General features: G+C 39.7%; 1 protein-coding gene across 6 annotated transcripts in view; it reads right to left on the bottom strand.

The window, feature by feature from the left end:
- PLCB4 (phospholipase C beta 4) overlaps window positions 1–22,287 on the bottom strand; it is a 393,005-nt gene that overhangs the window by 153,995 nt on the left and 216,723 nt on the right. For all 6 annotated transcript variants that reach the window (XM_033094862.1, XM_033094858.1, XM_033094863.1 and 3 more), the window contains one exon: window positions 374–472. In XM_033094862.1, coding sequence (XP_032950753.1) covers window positions 374–457 — 84 coding nt within the window. In that variant the 5' untranslated portion in view covers window positions 458–472. The remainder of the gene's footprint in view (window positions 1–373; window positions 473–22,287) is intronic.

Raw genomic sequence — 22,287 nt, 5'->3', positions numbered from 1 at the left:
CACTTTATTAAGCAAAAAATGTTGCTACATGAAACCCATCTGTAAAATGAAGATAATAATAGCAACAACCTTATAAGGTTACTGTGAGGAATTAAACATTTACATAAAATGCTTTAGAAGATTGTCTGGCACACAGTGAGCACTCAATAATTTATAGTATCGTTGTCATATCTGGCACGTGGTAAGTGCTCAATAAATTACAGTATCATTATCATTATTATTATATCTTATAACTTGCCTCTTTCCAACAATTCCAGCCTATAAATCTCAAAAATGTTCCTACTTCTGTCAAAGACTATTTACTCAATCCTGTAATTAAAATGAAATAATTATAAGAATGTTTTGAGCAAAAAGATGAATAATACTTCTTTACCTCTTCGTATCTGTCAAAAATTGCCCCTTCTTGCAAAAAGGAAGGAACTTCCTTCTGCCAGTTAAATTCATAAGGTTTGGCCATGATTATATTCAAGACCTAAAAATGAAAAAGAATATCTCATTAGTATACAAAAATCTAAAAACAACTGAAGATCACAGGTTAATCACTTTCTATTTATGTGGTTGCAAAAGCTTTTCTTCACACACATAGAATAAATCCATAAATTGTTTCTTCTTCTCTTTATCTGACCTCAACTTCCCTTTTCCTTGTCTCTAAAGCTGGAGAAATAATATCATTAAGAAATGCTACAGGTGATCATTTGGGAAGCTCCCCCTCCCACTTCAAATCATATAAAATAATAATAATAGTAATAATAAATCTGATGGCATCAGATAAAAGAAAGAAACCATGCACCTAAACCTATATATAGAGATGCCTGCTGCAAAAAGTGAGTGGCTTGCAAGCCTAGAGTATTACGAGCCTGAAGATGAATGCATGGGCAGAAAGAGTCCACAGAGTGATGGACTGCAGAATCAAGTGTGGGTAGCTAGGATTTTTTAAATCCCTTAGTTCTTTTTTTAGCCCTTTCTCACTCACTCCTCACCTGGACCACTCAGGGAACAACAGAAGTCAACTTTCCAGCAAAGACTGAGATTATGATATTGAAAGACAGCCTGGGCATTGTTCAGGGTGGCTGTTTGCATCTAGGAATAACAGGGCATTCCTTTTATCCACCTTAGCATCACGCACCATGGTGTATGTACAATAGCTACAAGCAGGACATTTTAAATGAAAAGGTGAGTACCCTTTCATTCATCAAGGTGAGTCCCCAACCACGGCTCACCAAATACTTCAGGAATGCCAAGAACATCGGAGACACACACCAAACAGAATAAGTAGAACTTACACTCAAAGAAACAGTGAACACGACAATTAGAACCTGATTTTGGCTTAAGTCTGGCTAATATCCTCAGAGGGAGGAGAGAATGCATCCTGTTCCTAAAACATAACTACAGATTCCGGAAATTTTTTAAAAAGATTGTTAAAATTAAACTTTTAATAGAGTTATAAAGAATTTTTTTAATTCAAAGAATTTTTAAAAATGCAAATAATTTTAATGAACATAAAAATATGAATCACAAAGAGACCTCAGATGAAGTAGAGACAAGGAATTCTTACAGAATGCACCACAAAAAGACACAGGATGCATGAATGAAAAATTTAGAGCTGGAAAATGGAAACAGAAGGTTTAACAACCATCTATATCTATATATCTATCTGTATCTCTTTTCTTCATTCCATCTTTGTACTCCAGTTACCCCATACACATATAACAATCTTAAAATCTAATCAAGATTAGGCTATAAAGGAAATCTCAGAGATTTTTAAAAGGTAGAAATTACAGTTGTCATGCTCACTGACCACAACTAGGCCAATTTATAAATTAATGACAGAAAGTGCACAAAATTTTTACACATCGGAAATAAACATAAACACATATACATACTTCTAAATAATTCTTGAGTTAAGCAGAATTGTCAAAGCAGCAATTATAAACTTCTTAGAAATAAAATATGGGGAGCATCACACATCAAAATCTAGACATATAACATGTAGCCAAAAAATAGTAAAACAATGATTAAGTAAAAGTTAATTTTTTTATAAATTTTCATATATTAGCTAAAAATTGGACAAGCGTTGGGGAGAGAGGAAGATTGGGGAGAAGGAGAAAGAAGATGAGGGGGAAGTATAAACTCACAACATTCATGATGAAAAGGGGGGTGTAATTACAAACAGGAAAAGGTGAAAACTGTAACTATGTGTAGTGTAACCTGAACCAAAATATCTGACAACCTAAAGTGGATGTTTTACAAAGTTAAAAAAAAAAAATTGGGCTCAAGAAAAAGAGAATTCTTAAATATACCACTGACCTAGGAAGCCATTGATAAAATAATAAAATATTAGAGCCATATGGTTTTATAGGGGAGTTCTCCCAAATCTTCAAGGTCAATCCTGGGTACCCACATTTTTCCAGGACATTAAAAAACAGTAAAGCTACTACCTAACTCATTTCACAAGTCCCATTATCAGATCCTAAACACCATACCCCACGGTGCCCAACAACAACAACAACAACAACAGATTAACTGACTCTACAGCTCATTTTCACAGAGAAAAAAATCTGGCTAAAATATGAAAAAATCTTTTCCACAAAGTTATAGAAAGTATAATTTGGGATGCTTCAACACTGAACAACAACAACAAAAAAATGTGATTCACTCCCTAAACAGATTAAAGAGAAAAGTCTATTATAAGCATATCATGGCACACCTTGTGAGGTAAACTTGAATGTGAAAGGTCTCTAACACATACCATTACATGAAAACAGGAAACCACAGAATGATATAAAACATGAACACTGTGATACCATTTACCTAAACATAGTTACAGGATGATACGACCAGTGTAATACCATTTATGTAAATACACATACACACAAAACAAATATGAATTTCTCATTTTGTTTTGTTTTTTAAGGAGGGTGCAGCTCACAGTGGCCCATGTGAGGATCGAACCAGCAACCTTGGTGTTACTAGCACCACGCTTTAACCAACTGAGCTAACTGGCCACCCCCTTGTATTTCTCTAAGTATATATATGTGTATATAAATTATTTAAAAGTTTGGAAAGAACCTTCCAAATTTTATGACCCTGCTTATTTCTGGGGCGGAAATAAGGACTGGGGCTGAAAATCAGGGTATCTTTAGTGTTAACTCTGTGCTGGACATTTTTATTATAGGAATATATTCTTACATTTATGTGCAATTGTATAAATAAAAAAGAATGCAAATTTTAAAAAGGAAAAAAAGTTGAAATTGTACAGATAGGTAAATGTATTATTGTTTAGTCGCAAACAATTTAAAGTAGACGAAGAATACATTAGGTTTCACTAGGTTATGTTTCAAAGTAGCTTTCTCACAATGGCCACTGTTTGTTTGAGGAGGAATTACTCCATTACTCATTACTGACCAGGCTAAACGCTGGTGAAAGCATGAAGGACATTCTAACCAGGTCAGCTGAGGAAGGAAGCAGCCCTGCATTCATGAGCACCAATGCCTCCCAGGTAAAGCCAAGAAGACAAGCCAGGATACAGAGTGGGAGAAGGGGGAAGTGCTTTTCCCTAGTTGGTCCACGTTTCTGTATCTCCCACAGTAACTGTAACTGGGTCTCTCTTCCCATCTCTGTCACTCTGTTCCTCTCAGTTTGTCTTCTCTGTGTCTTTCCATGTCTATTTCTCAGTTTCTGTTTGAGAAACACACACACACACACACACACACACACACACACACACACAGTAAAGTAAATATAATGTGAGTTATGTGCCCCTTTGTGCCTTCCACTTGTTGTGTCAGGGGAACGCTCTGTCTGGGTGGCACCCGGACATTGACTCCCCAGTCGGCAGGAGTAAACTCGGGGAGGCCTCGCCAGACCCCTGGTTGAACAATAGCTGACCCGCCAGTGGAACGCACAAATAGGATCACGTAGGTTGCCCTGTGGCCACAGTAACTTCATGTACATTGTGAAACTGCCGGAATCATGTCCCCCTGCTTCCTACCCTAGATAATTACCCTGAAACTTGTGATTCATTGTCCTATCCTTGCTGATTGTAATCGTTATGGCCTAGCACTCTTCCCTGACTGGTAATCTATTGGAAAAAACCCTATATAATTAGTGTCCTGGGGGAGCCCTAGTTGGAACTCTCCGACGGGACGCTCAGCGGCCACACCTGAAGCCAAGACACTGAGACAGTTCCCCAGCACCTTGGAAACACTCTTTGGGTGGTGAGAACTCACTGCTGCTCTTTGTCTTACTTTGCTTTACTCTGTCTATCGTACTTATTGCCTCACTTAATCAATAGTGTTTTGCTGTCTCTTCTCCGTCTCAGTGTACATGGTGAATGCATATTCGACACCCAAATTCTGTGACCACTTAAAATGTAGCTCCTTGCTGCTACGTTTTGGCGCTGTGAGCAGGATATGCAACCACCATGCCATTTGGGAGGCAAGGAGATCCTGAGGCTCCCGTGCCCCTTGCCGGGTTGGAAGAACTCCCGTATTCTCAGCTGGCCCAGGAATGGGCTCGGGGCTCTGGCGTCGCTGAAAACTGGAATACATGGGTCGCTAATGCCGAGCCTCCACAGTTGCTGATGTGCCTGCAGGCTGTCAGCTCTACAGAAAAGAAGTTAGTTGCTTGCCATGGTTGGGCAATTCTACCTGCCTACCGAAAGATGAAGAGAAAACAAGGAAAGCCTGCTTAAGGAAAAATTGGAAATGGAAAAAAAAATGTGACTTACAAAGTCGTTTGTCCATGTTACAACGTCAGAATTTATTATATTTTGGCTGATCAAGCTCGAAATTACCAGACTATTGCTGAGACTGCAGCTGTTAGAGTTGCAAAATATAAATATAAAAAAAAGGAGAGAAAGGTAAATTCTAAGAAGGTGCATGCTGCTACAGCCTCTGCTAAGGCAGATTGGGATCCCGATACTGGGGATCGGGATATTTGGGAAGATAGAGAGGATGATCAGGAGGCTTGGGATGAACTGGAGGAAAAGGCTAAACACGTAAATGAGGGAAAACATCTGTTTGGTACTCGTCCTGTTGTGCGCTGGTGGGAAGAGAGGGGTATGTCTACGGGCAATGTAGCAAGGAAAACAACTATTGAAGATTTTACCCAACAAGAGATTAAAGTCATATTATTTAGATTTACCCGAAGACCAGGTGAAGTTTTCATCACCTGGTTGATCTGAATAGTGGATCAAGGGGCTGGAGGAATAATGTTAGATGCCACTGATCGCTTGAAATTTGTATCTGTAACCTCCAACCCACGTGTGCAGGCAGCTCTTAGGGAATATCGCGCTCAGGAGCAGGGCGGACAGACTAATCTGATGGCCCTTGCAGCACACGGCTGTAACCAGCTATATCCAACTGACACTTCATGACCCTCTAGTGACCGTCCGTGGTATACGTTTCGACACGATGTTATGAAATTAAAGGAAGAATTCATGAAAACTGCTATAATGGTTGGAGAGGCGGATGCATACTTTGACACCCCCGTGGGGGGTCCCTCATCGTAATGTGTTGGTGCGCCCACTCCGCCTGCTTACAGGAACTTGATAATGACTTTTCTCCTGAGTGAAACCGGGAATACACTGGGAGCGGTGCTAGATAGGATGACCCAGTTAGGGGATATGGGGGATTGGAGAGAGAGCGCACATCCTTCCAAGGGGCAACCCGCAAATCCCAGAAAGGTCTCTAGAAGAGACATGTTTCAGGCCTTGTTAAAGACTGGAGTAAAAAGAGAGGAAATAGGTGGGATTCCAACTTCAGATATGTGGAAGCTATATAAGGAAAAGATAAAGCATGCAAGAAAGGCAGAATCAGAAAGGGGAACAGAGAGAGAGAGATAGAAGAACTGGAGCTTATGGGATCTAGTGCTCTGCCACCTCCACGTCAGGGTTTATACCCTGATTTGGAACACTTTTCTCCAGGCGGCCCCATAGGGATCAGGTCAAACTCCGGTGTCAATTAACACTGCTAGAAGAGATTATCGCCCCCATATTGATTTTACTATTTATTGGAAAAATGGGTCCCATACTGTAGCTAGAGCTTTAACACCGGAGCGGCGGACTTTTTAGTTTATGGGAATCCACAGAAATTTAAAGGCCACCCCTTGACTATAACTGGCATTGAGGGCACAGAAATTACAGCTAAACAAGTTACTCTTACCATGAAGATTGGGCAGTGTCCCAAAAGAGAATATTCTGTAGTAATAGTTCCCATTAAGGAATACATAATTGGGATAGACATTCTTAGAGGGATGTCCCTAAATTTAGAAGATGGGAAATATCAATTTGCGGTATAGGCTTTCAAAATTCTGCCTGTTACGGTGGGGCACCTACATATGACTCCAGTTGAATTACCTGAATCTATTAAAATTGTGACCTTGAAACAATATCAGATTCCTGGAGGACAACAAGAAATTGAGGATACAATACAAAATTATGTAAAAGCTGGAGTCTTGGTGCCCATCACCTCTCCTTGGAATAGTCCAGTCTGGCCAGTAAAAAAGACAGATGGGTCCTGGCGCATGACTGTCGATTATAGGGGAGTATATAAAGTCACTCTGCCTTTATATGCTGCTGTGTACCTGACACTATTACTTCAATTGAACGTGTGTCCAAATATTTCCAGGCATCTTGTCTGCTGTTGTTGACTTGGCTAATGCATTTTTTACTATTCCAATTGATAGTAAATTTTTGCCTCAGTTTGCCTTTACGTGGAATGGGAGACAATATACATTCACTCGTCTCCCACAGGGGTATCTCCATAGCCCTAGGATCTGTCACCGGATTGCTGCAGAACATTTAGATGAGTTTCCTTTGCCTGAAGGGGTGCAGATCATGCATCACATTGATAATATTCTAATACAGACCAGAACAGCATACACAGGTCATTCTAGAAGATTTAATTCGGCATATGAGACAGAAAGGCTGGGAAGTTAACCCAGCCAAGATTTAATGGGCAGCCGAACAAGTGAAATTTGGGGGAATTAATTGGAACAAAGGACATAGGGAAATCCTCCCAAAAGCAAGGCAGAAAATTTTAGATTTCCCAAGTCCCGAAAACTAAACTTCAGGAAGCTCAGAAATGTATAGGGCTATTTGGCTCCTGGCGAGCCCACATCCCCCATCTGGGAATAATTTTACAGCCATTATACAAAGTTACTAGGAAGAAATATAAATTTGAATGGGGGTGGGGTAGAAACTCAGGCTTTTAAACAAGTGAAAATGGCAATCCAAACAGCTTTGGATCTTTGGCCCATACAAGATGGACCAATTGAGTTTCACGTAACTGCCTCTGGTCAATATGCTAACTGGAGCCTATGGCAGAGGCAGTCAGGGGAAAAGGGTGCCTCTTGGTTTCTGGTCAAGAAAGCTTCCAGAGGCCGGGCAATCTTACACCTCCTTTGAACAGCAGCTCTTAGCAATATACTGGGCATTAACTGAAACCGAACAACTCACAATAGGACATGATGTCCTATTAAGGCCCCGTATCCCTATTATGACCTGGATTAATAGTGACCCAGTGTCGCATAAAATAGGGCATGCACAAGAAGCTGGTATAATCGAATGGAAATGGTATATCCAGAATAGAGCAAAAGCAGGGAAAGGAGGGGTGGCTAAATTACATGAAATAATACAGGAATTAACGGATGGCTTTGTTAAGCCCTCACTCGTACACTCGTATCAGGACCAATATTACAATCTCCTGTAAAATGGGGCCTCCCCTATGGATCTCTATCAGAGACAGAAAAGCAACATGCATGGCTTACAGACGGATTGGCCAAACATATTGGCCAGGAGCGGCCTTGGAAAGCTGTCGCCTATAACCCTCACTCTAAAGTAACTTTGGAGACAAAGGGCCGAGGCAGAAGCAGCCAATTAGCTGAGCTCCAGGCAGTGCACCAGGCCCTTAAGCAAGAACAGGGAGGGCAATGTCATATTTGTTGTACTGATTCTTGGGCAGTGGCGAACGGATTAGCCACCTGGATGCCCACATGGAAAAACAATAATTGGGAGAGTCACGGAAGAGAAATTTGGGGAAAGCCAGTACGGGAAGAAATCTGGGAAGTTGTACAGAAAACTAACGTATCTGTTTTTCACATAGACGCCCATACTAAGAAGGATACGCTTGAATATCAGCACAATCGAACTGCTGACCAACTGGCAAATATAGGCACTGCCTCGCAAGAAGATCACGAGGAAGCTGCACTGGTAAAATGGATCCATTACCAAACTGGACACCTAGGGCCGCAAGCTATGCACAGGTGGGCACAGCAGCGGGGAATTCATGTTCCCCACTCAATATTAAAGGAAGTTAATAATCAATGTGAACTATGTCAAAAGGATCCACAATGGTCCATTCCAAAAATTGTAACAGGGGAATTGGCCAGAGGCAAGATGCCTGCTCAAATTTGACAAATTGATTATATTGGCCCATTACCAAAGACTAGAGGATGCCAACATATTTGCACCCAAATTGACACCTATTCTGGGGTATTAGTGGCCATTCCTTTTGCTTGGACCACTCAAAAGAATACTTGCAAATTATTCGGGCCACTCAAAAGAATACTTGCAAATTATGGAATTCCAATTCAAGTCCAGAGTGATAATGGATCCCACTTTAAAGGTAAGGAGATACAGGCATTTTGCCACCAACATGGAATAGAATGGTTGTATCACATCTCTTATTATCCACAAGCATCAGGCTTAATTGAGAGAATGAATGGCTTACTAAAAGAGAAATTAAGGAAACTGGGACAAAATTCTTATCAACATTAGAAAGATAATTTACCTATGGCCTTACAACAGTTAAACAACAGACCTCTAGGGGATACTATTCCCCTCGGCCGTATGTTAACTCCTAATTGCCCACCAGAAAAACATCTGAAAAAAGTTTACAGTGGTGGGCCATAGATGAATGTGCCCAACCCCTATATTTGGGAACCCTAGAGTCAGCAAGCAATGATCTAAGGACGCTGGAAGCGGTTGATACACTGCCTGGGCGGATTGTCCCTGTCCCCACAGTATTGGGAATTAAGATTCCCACCGGTCTTTTTGGCTGGATTGCACCTCGATCCAGCCTGGCAGTAGAAGGACTGCACATAATGGCTGGAATAATTGATGCAGATTATGTTGGTGAAATTCAAGTACGTAATTCAAGCAAGTTACATCTGAAGCCATCACCCTCAAGGCACAAGACCGCATTGCACAATAGTTATAGTCCCCTATCTGAAGGGGCAATGGCATCAGTTAGATGCCTCTCCTCCTGTAACAACCAAAACAGGAGGATTCAGCTCCACTGAGCTAGAGGTAGAGACAAGAGTATGGGTCAAGCCCACCGCTACTGCCTCTCCTCTTAAGGCTCAACCAAGTGTTTGCCAAAGGAAGTAATGATACCTTTGCAGTAATGTTTCCTGGTCAAGAAAAAATTGAAATTCTGCTCTCTAATCAAATGTTTCTTCGGGAATGAACAGTGGCCTTGGAATTGGACGGCCCTAGCCTTGCTGATTCTGACTTGGATGGCACCAGCGGACTCCAGACCCATCTCCTTCCAATGTGATAAAAACATCTGGATCTACCTAGCCAAGAATGTAATGAACGTTTCGGATTTCTGCTTGACTGAAGGGAAATACGTTGAACAAACTTTATCTTCTTGTTTGATAGGAGTGTGCCTCCCCAACTGGACTCAAGCTATAAATTTGACCAAAGGCCCTTTACTGAGAGAAAAGTATATTGATGTAAATCAATTAGGCCTCCCTTACCCCTGTAAGACATTTGATATGTTTTCTATCCGGGTTCAAAATGTGACTTCACCTTGTGATTGTGTTTTCTTTACCAAAGGTTTTAAACGAATGAAGGATATATCTCATTTTGATTGTAATATTATTGTTAGGGTAGGCCAAGTAATTTCTTATATAAAATTACATTCTGGATGGTTTTTAATCTGTGGCAGGATGGCCTATTCTTATATACCTGTTAATACCACGGGTGGGCCCTGTACAATAGGGCGATTTACTGCATTCATGTCTCAAATGAGTCACATAAACGTGACGACCCCTGTAATCAGAGAAAGACATAGCCTACCCCCAAATTGTGTATCTGATCTGTGCTTGTTTAGCCCCACAGAATATGTTTCCCTTTGTTTGTTTGTTCTCCCAGCCATGTCCATTGCTTTCAATGTTGAGAGAAGTCATTTAGCATGTAGCATGGCTAAGGCCATTAATGCCACTTCTAAAGCTGTATCAGAAATTAATCAAGAATTAAGTGAAGTTAGGGAAACAGTATTGGAGAACAGGGCTGCTATTGATTACCTCCTGCTGAGACATAATCATGGGTGTGAAGAGTTTAAGGGAATGTGCTGTTTTAATCTATCTGATAACTCCCGGCTAATTGAAGAATACCTCAAAGACCTGCATGTTTTGTCCGAACGAATTACGCAGAGAAAGGGCTTCTTTGGCCTGGATTTATCTCCTGTTCCAAATTGGATCAGGTCTTGGTGGCCAAATTTTAAAGAATGGATATATTTGATTATTGCTTTTTTTGCTATTGTGTTATGTACCTGCTGTTGTATTCAATTAGGCCCATTGTGTACTCAAGCATGTACTTTATGTTATTCTCACCGCCAACAACCATAAGAAATATACCTCAAGCAGAAGTCCCAAAGGGTCAAGGGTAGAATGTAAAGTAAATATATGTGAGTTAGGTGCCCCTTTGTGCCTTCCACTTGTTGCATCAGGGGAACGCTCTGTCCGGGTGGCACCTAGACATTGACTCCCCAGTCGGCAGGAGTAAACTCTGGGAGGCCTTGCCAGCCCCCCTGGTTGAACAATAGCTGACCCGCCAGTGGAACGCACGAATAGGATCACGTAGGTTGCCCTGTGGCCACAGTAACTTCATATACATTGTGAAAGTGCCGGAATCACGTCCCCCTGCTTCCTACCCTAGATAATTACCCTGAAACTTGTGATTCATTGTCCTATCCTTGCTGATTGTAATCGCTATGGCCTAGCACTCTTCCCTGACAGGTAATCTATTGGAAAAAACCCTATATAACTGGTGTCTTGGTGGAGCCCTAGTTGGAACTCTCCGACAGGGACGCTCAGCGGCCACACCTGAAGCTACGATGCTGTCTCGGTTCCCCAGCACCTTGGAAACACTGTTTGGGTCGTGAGAACTCACTGTTGCTCTTTGTCTTACTTTGGTTTTATTTTGTCTATTGTACTTATTGCCTCACTTAATCAATAGTGTTTTGCTGCCTCCACTCCGTCTCAGTGTACATGGTGAATGCGTCATCGACACCCAAATTCTGTGGCCACTTAAAACATAGCCCCTTGTTGCTACACACACACACACACACACATCCTTCACCCAAGGCAGCTTAGAAGCAAGCTTGTAGTGCAATCATGTGCATTGATGCCTTCTATGCCATAAAACAGATCTACAGACAGAAACAGACCTGCAGACCCTCTCCAGATGTCATGGATGTGTCGTTCAGTGATCTGTAATAAGGATAACCAACCACAGGGACCCAAGTGCTAGCATTCAAGACAGATGAAAAATCAATATGGTGGCCTCCCTGGTTGACCAGACTGTGGAGAGAGTGGGTGAAACACCTGTCTTCTGCACACCTTTATGTATTCTCACTCCTGCCAACTATCCCTTTCAGTATTTCCTTTTGGTTTCACTTTAAAGGGAACAGCAAGCAATAAGAGGCTTTTGATAATAAAAAGCTCTATCAAAAATGAAAAGAAAAAGAAAGCTTACATCAACTTGCATCTTATTTCACTAGTTTAACTCTGGTTGTCCCAGAATCTTTTCAGTGAAAGAACACACAACATAAGTCCTCAGTACATGATGTTACTCAGATTTCACTACTATCCTTACTACTAAAATATTCATCTCTACCTGGGGTACTAATTTCACCATAATGGTCTCATTATGTCAAGGATTTCAGTGGGGGCTAATGGAAAAAGGAGGGTAATTTTGACCCTAATCTCTAAAGAGATCTGCAGTGGAGGTAGGTGTTCATTTTATTGATTACTTTTTCAGAGCTTTTGGGGTTCTGAACAAGGTAAGAAGCATTTTTAGAAAATGACATTGGAGTATCCTGAATTTTTCCAATTTCTGAACCGGATTGCTGTTTCTTGCACTGTGTCTTAAATACTTCCTAGGGTCTGGCCTGAGGGGCAGCAGCTGGATTCTTTTATATAGATGGTACAACTATGACCTACACACCAGAAAATGTGGACCCAGCCAATTGTGTTTAACAGCAGTTCGATCCAGGTAATTGATTTTAAAATGGGAACAAATGAAGGTACATGCTGTAGTCCAACTGACGCCAGAGAAAGTTAAAGGGACAGTTACTTTTTTTAAAAGGCCTGGAGTGGGGAACTGGTCACTCTGTAACGACGTCCCTTTTGCAATCGGCTCAAAGCCCCACCCACAGCTAAGTGATCAAAAACAGCTTTCACTGTGTCATGACAAATTCTGCGGCTTGTCTTCTGAGGCCTCCTAAGGCCTCATTTATGAGATACTGCAAGGTTCAACTGCCTCCTCCAACTCCTAGAATAACACCACCTCGTCACACAGAGCCCACAAGAAAGGGCCCTCCCTCTTGAGAAACACGGGAAGTGAAGGAGAATTCACACAAAAAATGGATATATCACTCGGCACCTTTTCCTGAGTAAACACCTTGAGCAGCTACTGGAAGGAGGCCAGTGCACTTTTAAATAGTCTTATTGTTTATAAATTCTTATGCAATTGGAAAGGATTAGCTATTGCACGGGCTGAGAGAAAAGACTCCCCGGACTGCAGACTTTGGCAGGAAGGGAACAATAAAGGAGAGGAGACCTAGAAGGCTAAGTTTCACATCACAGCAAGTGGCAAAAAGCTCTTTCTAAAGAAGATGACAAGAAACTGAAGGACTTAGTAGGAGGAGCACTAGGGACTTCAGGTAGGTTGTTGGGGACCAGATATTAAAGAAGGACATGCACACCATCCATACAGGAGGCCTTCCATCGTCCACTCATCCACTCAGTTGGTGTGAACCGAGGAAGAGCAGCTCTTTGTCGGCCTACTCTGCCCTGCATCTTTCAGTCTGCTGTCTAGTCTCCCTGGCTCCACCTACATGGTGTTCTTTAAGACTGACCAGACCACCTATCCCAGATGTGCTGGTTCGATTACAGAGTCAACTCTACCTCCCTAGGCCAGTTGGGTCAAACTTTGGCAAAGAATTTTTTTGTTTCTGGACATAAGCTTTTACGTTCTGGTAGAGAACAGACAGAAGAAAGTACATGAAATCAGGTTTATTTAAGGTCCAGGGAAAGACAGGCTGAATAATGGCCCCCAAAAGGTACCCATATCCTAATCTCTGAAATCTCTCAGTATTACCGTACGTGGCAAAAAAAGTACTTTGGAGATGTGACCAAATTAAGATTCTTCAGGTGGGGAGATTATCTCAGATCATCCGAGGGGGCCCTAAAAACGATCACAGTGTCCTTATAAAGGGAGGCAGAGAGTGATTTGACACATTCAGAAGAAGAAGAAGGAATGTGACCACTAAGGCAGAGATTGGACTGATGCAGCCACAAGTCCAGGGTGTTGGCAGCCACCAGAAGCTGGAAAGAGACAAAGAATTGATTCTCCCCTCCCGCCTGGAGAAAGCATGACCCTGAACACACGTTGCTTTCAGACTTTTGGTCTCAAACTGCAAGAGAATAAATTTCTGTTGTTTTCATCCACTATTTTGTGGTAACTTTCACAGCAGCCCGAGGAGAGGAATATATTGGGCTTACTGAAGATGGACATCTTCCTGAAAGGTCTAGCAAGGAGAACGCCCACTCTGCCGGGAAGGGATGGACGTTCCACCTACATTTGTTCAACTGAATCAAAGAAAGACAGAAAGAAAAGTACAGAACAGAATGTCGTCTGGATTCTAGAAATGGATTCAGATAACTCCTGTCTTTCTATTCTAAAGCCCCTTTGAGGAGTAAAGACATTTCTACAGGATATCTTTCCTCAGCATCCATTTTTTTTTTTAAACAATTTTGCCCCTCAGCAATAAATACAAACTTTAAACAAACCATGCTGCTTCTCCTAAGCCAACATTTTCGGGTTTTTTTGTTTCTATTTATTTACAAATGAGTTTGTTTGAAAAAGCATTTGCTTCCACTTGATAACATATAGCTTTCAAGTAAACAAAAATGTACCATGGTTCAGTTATGAATTTTCTTAAGTGTAACTTTTATCTTTTACTTTCAACTTCATGAAGAAAAAAGTTCCACAAGGAATTAATCCTTTCCCTATTCAACCATACAAATCCCATTAAATCAAACAACCCATGATCTTAAATGACCTCACGATGAGCACAACCAAGGTTGTTTTCCAGATCACACAGGATTGGGATAAAATTTCCACTGACAAAAAGTCAATTAGTTGACGCTATCAAGCGGATTTCAATGTCTTCCTCTTCAATCTTTTAATATGATATCCTTATGTCTCTAAAAACAAATGGACAACTATATCAGATCATCCAGAGCTTTTAAATAAATGGCTTTACTTCACGTAAGAATCTAATTTGACACTGATATGTTGCATCATTAATGATAATTGTCCCCATTTGCTAAAAACACCTCCATTTTCATCAAACCATTAAATAACCTTTTCAAAAAAAAGCCATATAAAAGGTGCAGGATTAAGAAAATGATCATAGGCAATGCTGAGGATTGGGGGTTGGGCATTCTTATGTATTTTGGGGAAAAAGACTTTTGCAATGCATTTCTACAGCCTTAAAATGTCAATATTCTTGGATCTAGCCATTCTACTAGTAGGATTTATCCTAAGTAAATGCATACAAAATCTATGTAGTACAAAGATACTCACTGGTGTGCCATTTATGGTAGAAAAATATTGTCCTTATGTGAGCATCACTAAGTAACTGGTTAAATATACTGTAGTATTTAAATATTCTTTGCCCATTAAAAATAATGCCCATTAAAAATTTGCCGAACAACAGCAAATTTAGAAGAATTTCTAAAAATATTCACAACTCCTGTCAAGCAAATACAAATGCTCTCAAAATATTATTAAGCAAGTAAAAAAGCTAATTACAAAATTGTATGCAAGTATGACCCAAATTTTTCTGTGCTATATACATATTTATTACACACACACATTTTTAACAGTAGGGAAAGACTAGCAAAACATATACCAAAATACAAGCAGTGGTTACATCTCGGTGACAGAATTTTAGGTGATTTTTATTTTCTTTAATATTTTCTGTATTTTAAAATATTCATAGTGATGATAACTTTTCTATTCATAAAAAATGTTTTCTAACATAGAGGGTGACATTAAAATCTTATTTTATTTTTCTTAATATAAATCATTTTTAAATAATGTCCATGTTTTCCACTAGAACTCCTGGCAAGAACAAACAGCAGGAAGAGAATAATAAAACTGTAAAACATTCTCCTTTTTCTTTCAAGATTTAAAATCTTGACTGTACATTGGGAGCTTTCACATATACCAGATATGACTGACTCTTAGGAAGGAATTACTTGATAATACTGACTAAAACTTTGGTATTAACTCTGAAATCTCTAATATATATATGTATGCAAGTATATATATATATATACACACATATATATAGACACACACACATATAAATATATATATGTGTGTGTGTGTCTATATATGTGTGTGTGTGTGTATATATATATATATATATATATATATATAAATATATATGGAAGTAAAACAGGTTATGGTACTGGATTTAGAATTTGGTGAATGCTGAACTAAAAATACCTAACTAAGTACCTAAGGCCTATGCCATGACAAATCTATTAAATTTGTCCTAAATATATAATAAATATACTTATTTATCAATAAAACACCACCTGAATTAAAATGACTTCCTGGTTTTTTTAAAAACACGTTGAATAGGAATAAAATGAAAACAGCATATATCTGATCTTTGTCTCTATCTCCCCGATATCAACATTCATCATAATTAAGAGGCAAATGTAACTTTCATAAAATTTAACAACTACAAAATAGATGAATGAAAATATTAAAATGAATTGCTTTTATAAATTTATTAGATGATATTTATGATCATTTATAGGCTTCATGATATCAGAATTTTACAAAACATGTCTAAACCATGCTTGGTTATGTGGGATGTTTAGGACCAGCTTAATTTGACTGTAATGAATAACTGTTAACGTAATTAAATCTTAATGAGCAATTTTCAAAGAAATTAGAATCTGATGAAGTACATAGTTTCCCAAGAAAAGAACTGATTTGCTTCAAAGATTGTTTGGATGTTGGTTGTTTGCCAGCAGTGATTGCCTTGGAAATGACATTTGAGTGCACAGGTCAGTCCTCCAAGATCATCTTGAACACGTTAAGTGGCTGAAATTATATTAAGAGTAGTTGTCTATGATTGGGCTTCTCTGACCTGATAATGTCTTGCTAGTGACCTCTTCCCTCGTTGTTAAGTCCCTGAAGGACGCAGGCAGAGGCCCGGGTTTAGGGAGCAATATTGATGGACTCAGTGACATAGGTTGAGAGTAGCAGGGGCGTATCTCCGTCTGTTATCTTCTAAGGTGTCATATGCCTAAATGTTTAGTAAGTCCTTGGCTTAATATTATTTCGATCTTCAGAAATAGAAGATACCAAACTTGTATGGCCCCTGATGAGCTATGAATGCTAATACTCAGAAAGAAAAGACTGGGTAAACAAAGATTCAACCAACAAACTGTCCTTAAGAAGATACAATTTACAAAAGAGCGGAGGAAAAAGATCAAATTAAAACATGAGGGTTTGAGGAGAACTGTGCCATAGCCTGCAATGAATAGGAGCATCATTTCAAAAGATGCTCCAAAAGCATCACTTTTTCATTTACATTCTTCTCTCTGGATTTATCAGGCTTGACTCACTGCCCGAAATACACTTAGCCTTTTGCATATTTCTCCTTCCTTCTCATTCTTGAACCTCTCTCACAAATTTGGTTAGGTCTGGTTATCCGATGGAGATCAGCAAAAGAAACTGGGTTAGGTACCACTCCTGTATTTTCACTTGCACACTCCATACTTTCCTCTTTGTAGAACTCACCACACTCCATCGTGTTTATCTGTATCTTCACTACAGGAGGAACTCTGGGAAGGCCAGCCTTGCTGGTTATGATGGTGCCCACCACACAGCAGGCACTCAGTAAACACTGAATGAATGACAGGATGAATGAATAGACATCTTACTCTGTGGAGGAGCTCCCAACAAAGCCTAAAAGCAACCATGGCAGAGGATAATAATACTTGGCTCCTATTAACCCAAATGGCATATTGGTACCATTATTTCATGTACCTGCTCTCCCTTCTAGAATCTTGAAATGCTGTTCCCAGTCTCTTGTTCCCAACACATACCCTGTGGCCTCCTGAAACCCAGCCTGTAAAACCAATTTCCATTCTTCACTTGGTTCTGCAGCCTGGTTGGGCCTAAGAATAACTCCTTTTCTTTTTTTTGTTTTTTTTTTTTTAAGATTTTATTGGGGATGGGAACAGGACTTTATTGGGGGAACAGTGTGTACTTCCAGGCCTTTTTTCCAAGTCAAGTTGTTGGGTCCTTTCAATCTTAGTTGTGGAGAGTGCTGTTCAGCTTCAAGTTGTTGTCCTTTCAGTCTTAGTTGTGGAGGGCGCAGCTCAGCTCCAGGTCCAGTTGCCGTTGCTAGTTGCAGGGGGTGCAGCCCACCATCCCTTGCAGTAGTCGAACCGGCAACCTTGTGGTTGAGAGGATGCACTCCAACAAACTGAGCCATCCAGGAGCTCAGTGGCAGCTCAGCTCAAGGTGCCGTGTTCAATCTTAGTTGCAGGGGGCGCTGTCCACCATCGCTTGTGGGACTCGAGGAATCAAACTGGCAACCTTGTTGAGAGCCCACTGGCCCAGGTGGAAATCAAACTGGCAGCCTTTGTTTGGAGTTAGGAGCATGGAGCTCTAACCGCCTGAGCCCCTGGGCCGGCCCAAGAATAACTTCTTGGCTGCGCACCCCAATACCACCTCTGCTGTGCCCCGCCCTTAGCTCAGACCTCTGACCACTGATTCCCCTTGAGAACTGCTCAGATTGGCACTGGGGTCTTGGAAGGTGGGGCCACATCCTGACATTTCATTATGGGGTGTGTGGTTTTCTTATTCACAGAGGCTGACTCTTTACAGGAGACTCTCTGGGATGCTCATAAGGTCCTCCTGTCTCCTATGCCCAGCTTTGTCCTTCTTTTGCCCTTGGACTGGCTCTCCCACATTTATTGGGCAAAAACACCACCAACATGAATCATGTGTCAAGACACAATGCTCTCTTTAGAGGCCTGATTTTGCCTCAATTATCTGAATATTTCAATGGAAAGATTTTTATTTTATCTTTGTTTGAATAATCTATCTGAATGTTGCCTCAGGCATGTGTATGGAATAAGTCTGAGGATTGCAAGATGTGACTTTACAAAAACAGGGAAACTTCTTTGGACTAGGCGCAGGCACAAATTCAAGGGCTTGGAAAATTCTTTATTTTAAAAACTACTTTTGTATTAAAATAAACATACACAGACAATGGGCTCTTAAATTTCATCAAGATTCTGATATTTAAACATTCTCTAAGCAATTTTATAAACAGGTCTTTGCTATTATTATTATACAGGAGTCATAAGATGAGGACAAAGTGTAAGACCATGGATATTGGAACTGAGTCCAGACCATAAAAGGAGAAAATAAAATATTTTTCCTCAGGTTTCGAGTTAAAAGGTATCCAGAGTTAACAGCTTTTATATGTTCATACAAACCAGGGTACCACAAGACGTGAAAATAACCCGTGGTCAAAGACATGTAACCTAAATAAACCTCAAATCTCACACAAATTCAATTACCTCCTTACTTACATGTTCAGAATTGTTCTCCCTCCACTCTTAAAAAGCTAAACTAAGGATAGAGATGGAACTAAAAAAAAAGAGATAGTGAATTACATGGAATTTAAGGTTTTAGGAAGTTGATTTTATTTTTCCTACTCATGTAAATTCAAAATTCTCCAAACCTTTCCTCCTATTTTATTAGTGTAAAAAAAAAAAAAAAAAAAGCAACAACAATTAGTCTGAAAGGAAAAAGAAACCTAATCCTTAACCTTAGTTCATTTATGGAAGAAGTGTTATCTTCTGAGGTTTTTTTTTCTCCCAGGTGTGGCGTTAACCATTATTTCCAATGAGGCAGAAAACTTCCTGTGTGCATTGCTTTTATGTAAGTATGAGTGCACATAAAAACTAGGTGTATGTATCAGAATATATGCTGTTTTTGGCTTTGTCTGATAGACCAGCAGCAGACAACATTTCATCTGTTTCCTCGTCCTTCCCCTAAGAAAGACCAGCACCAATGTTCACATGATTTGAAATAAGTCTTCTAATGTGATATTAGAAAAGTGAATTAGAATGATCCATATTTTATGGTTCTATAAGTAATTTGGCCAAACCTTAAAAATGGGTCTGACTTTAATTATATATTACATCTTTTCCACAATTAATATTAAATTAATATGACCTATGCAGCCTGCTGGAATGGAAACAGCAGGGCAATCAGAGCTGGATGACCTGGATTCCAGTCCCAGCTCTGTCCCAACTACTTGTGTGACCTTCAGGGAGCCCCTTAGCTCTTGGAGGCTTAGTTTCCTTGTCTTTAAAAAGAGGAGTTTGAGATAGTCATTTTTTTTATCCCTTCTATTCTGATTAGTTTGATTAAACATTATTTGGGATCCGAATAAACACAGATGTTATTTAAGAATCATATATGTCCTTCCGGAAATATGTTTTATTTCCTAAAATGAAAGCCATGTTCAGATGGCTCCCAATAAGATTAAAAACAATGTATTACCATTGTGTATTGAAGAGCAACTGAAAGGGTAATGGCATGGTGACATTTCTAGAACAGCTCTTCAGTATCAAAGCAGACTTGCAAGATGCCAAACGCTTGCCCAATTCTGGGAAGGTCAACAGCTTTAAATAATTGTTCCTTTCATACAACGTGTGCTTTTACTGGATTATTTTAAAATGTGTTTGTTTCTATTGCTTTTATAGACACTGAAAAACATCCCTCACTCTAACAAGGCCCGGAGGCAATAGGAAGGATATCAGAGGTCAGAGAAGTCGGATGTGAAGTGATTCCCAAGAGTTCCAGTTGTATTTTATTTTAGCAAATGTCTCTAACTTCTAATTCAAGCCAGATCAGCAGGCTGGGAAAAAAGAGAGCCAAATGGACCTCTAACTAAATTCCCTGCCCCTTTGTTAGACAAGCCCTTGGTTCCCTCAAGTGTTGGCACTAATAAGCAAAGTTACTGAAAATTGCTTCGGGCCTGGTGTCTGTAATCAATTATCTCGTTTCTTAAGGGGTAAAGTTGACCCAGCATATTTTAAATGCTACAAGATTGCAGGCAAATTTCAAAGACACCAGAGAGAAGTCAATGGCCTGACCTGGAAACTAGGAGGATGACATTCTCATGAGGCCAGAGAAGCTGGACTTCCTGCAGTAATGAGAAATAACCATGCATCCTGTCACCTCTCAGCAATAAATGCAGATGCTGGGGGCTATTTATCATTGATCCACCAAGCTTCACACAGCGCTCACAATAAGGGCACCCAACATCCATGCAATGGCTTTCCTTTTACCAAGCATTTTCACAAACTCTCTTTAAGTCAGAAATCATAACCCAACTGCAAACTGTGAAAAGCAGAATTCAGAAAGCTTCGACTCATTCAAATTATAGTAGAACTAGAACTTAAATGTTAAACTCTCACTGTCTGACCTTGATTATCATGATGCAAGTTCCTCAAATTCAGAGAAACATTCTGAAGATATGGCCTCTGACCAAAATAAGAGAGAAAGCTGTCTTCTCCCGTGATTGTACTTAAGCTGCTTTTATAAGAGGTACCGTGTTTCCCTGAAAATAAGACCTAGCCAGACAATCAGCTCTAATGTGTCTTTTGGAGCAAAAATTAATATAAGACTTGGTATTATATTATATTATATTGTATTATTATATAATTATATAAGACCTGGTCTTTTATTACAGTAAAATAAGACCGGGTCTTGTACTAATTTTTGCTCCAAAAGATGCATTACAGCTGATAGTCCGGCTAGGTCTTTTTTCAGGGAAACATGGTAGTTAAACCAAAAATGAATTGTCTCCATAAAGGAGATGCCCATATGACTTTCATTATCCAATTTCCCATTTAAAACTCACCTGAAGGCAGAGACCCTTGTTTACCTCAGTTTTAAAATCAGGAATTTTACCCGAAAGAAAAATGAAATCAAGGTTTATTTTATTTTTAAATGCTCTCATAAAACAACACATTAAAAAGATCACTATGTCTTTAATTCTTAGCTTTCTCTTTAGAGTATTCTAAATTTGATAGAGAAAATTTAGTTTGATCAAAACATTGAGATGTAGCCACTTGGTCCATGACATGAGTTGGCCTACCACACGCTCTTTTGGAATATTTGTGGTGGGAGTCTTCACAAAATTAACGTGGTTGCCTATATTTAACTCTGATGAAATCACATGTGTGAGTAAGCCGTTTTATATATTTTAATTTTTATTCTGCTCTAATTGAAAGCAACCCCCAAGGTAAAATGAGAAAGAAAATAGGATTCACTTATGATCACTATATGAATGATAAGTTAAATTGGGTTTTGTGGACAAAGCATCTAATGGAGTTTTAAAGAGAGGAAGGCTTGTAATTCAGATATATTTTGGCCATCTATGTCATACCCTCCCATAGCCAATTTTCTTTTAAAAATAAAAACAAGCTTTGCTCAATATCACCATTTCCTAACTACTGACTCACTGTAAATGTCTTAAAATATGGACTCTACTTCAACTATTCTGTCCAAAATGCCTTTTTGAGTAGCTGGACCTTTTAGTCTTCAAACTCAATGTCCTTTTCTTATTCTTAATCTTTCTTAACCTCTCTAGAATTAAACTCCTACCTTTACCCTATGCTCTACTGATCCTCTTTCCACGTGTCTGTTGCCCCCTCACCCCCATTTTGTCCTCTATCTTTTTTGCTCTCAGTACCCTCCCTCCTGTGGCAATTCTGTGGCATCACCATTCTTTCCTCCTCTCTAGATCTCTATTTCTTATCTATCGTGTTTCCCTGAAAATAAGACCTAGCCAGACAATCAGCTCTAATGCGTCTTTTGGAGCAAAAATTAATATAAGAGCCGGTCTTATTTTACTATAATACTTATTATAT

This window comes from Rhinolophus ferrumequinum, chromosome 23, assembly GCF_004115265.2.
Source record: "Rhinolophus ferrumequinum isolate MPI-CBG mRhiFer1 chromosome 23, mRhiFer1_v1.p, whole genome shotgun sequence".
In the NCBI taxonomy this organism is placed as follows: Eukaryota; Metazoa; Chordata; class Mammalia; order Chiroptera; family Rhinolophidae; genus Rhinolophus; species Rhinolophus ferrumequinum.
The sequence above is the reverse complement of the archived record's forward strand: the minus strand, read 5'-3'. Positions and strand labels throughout refer to the sequence as shown.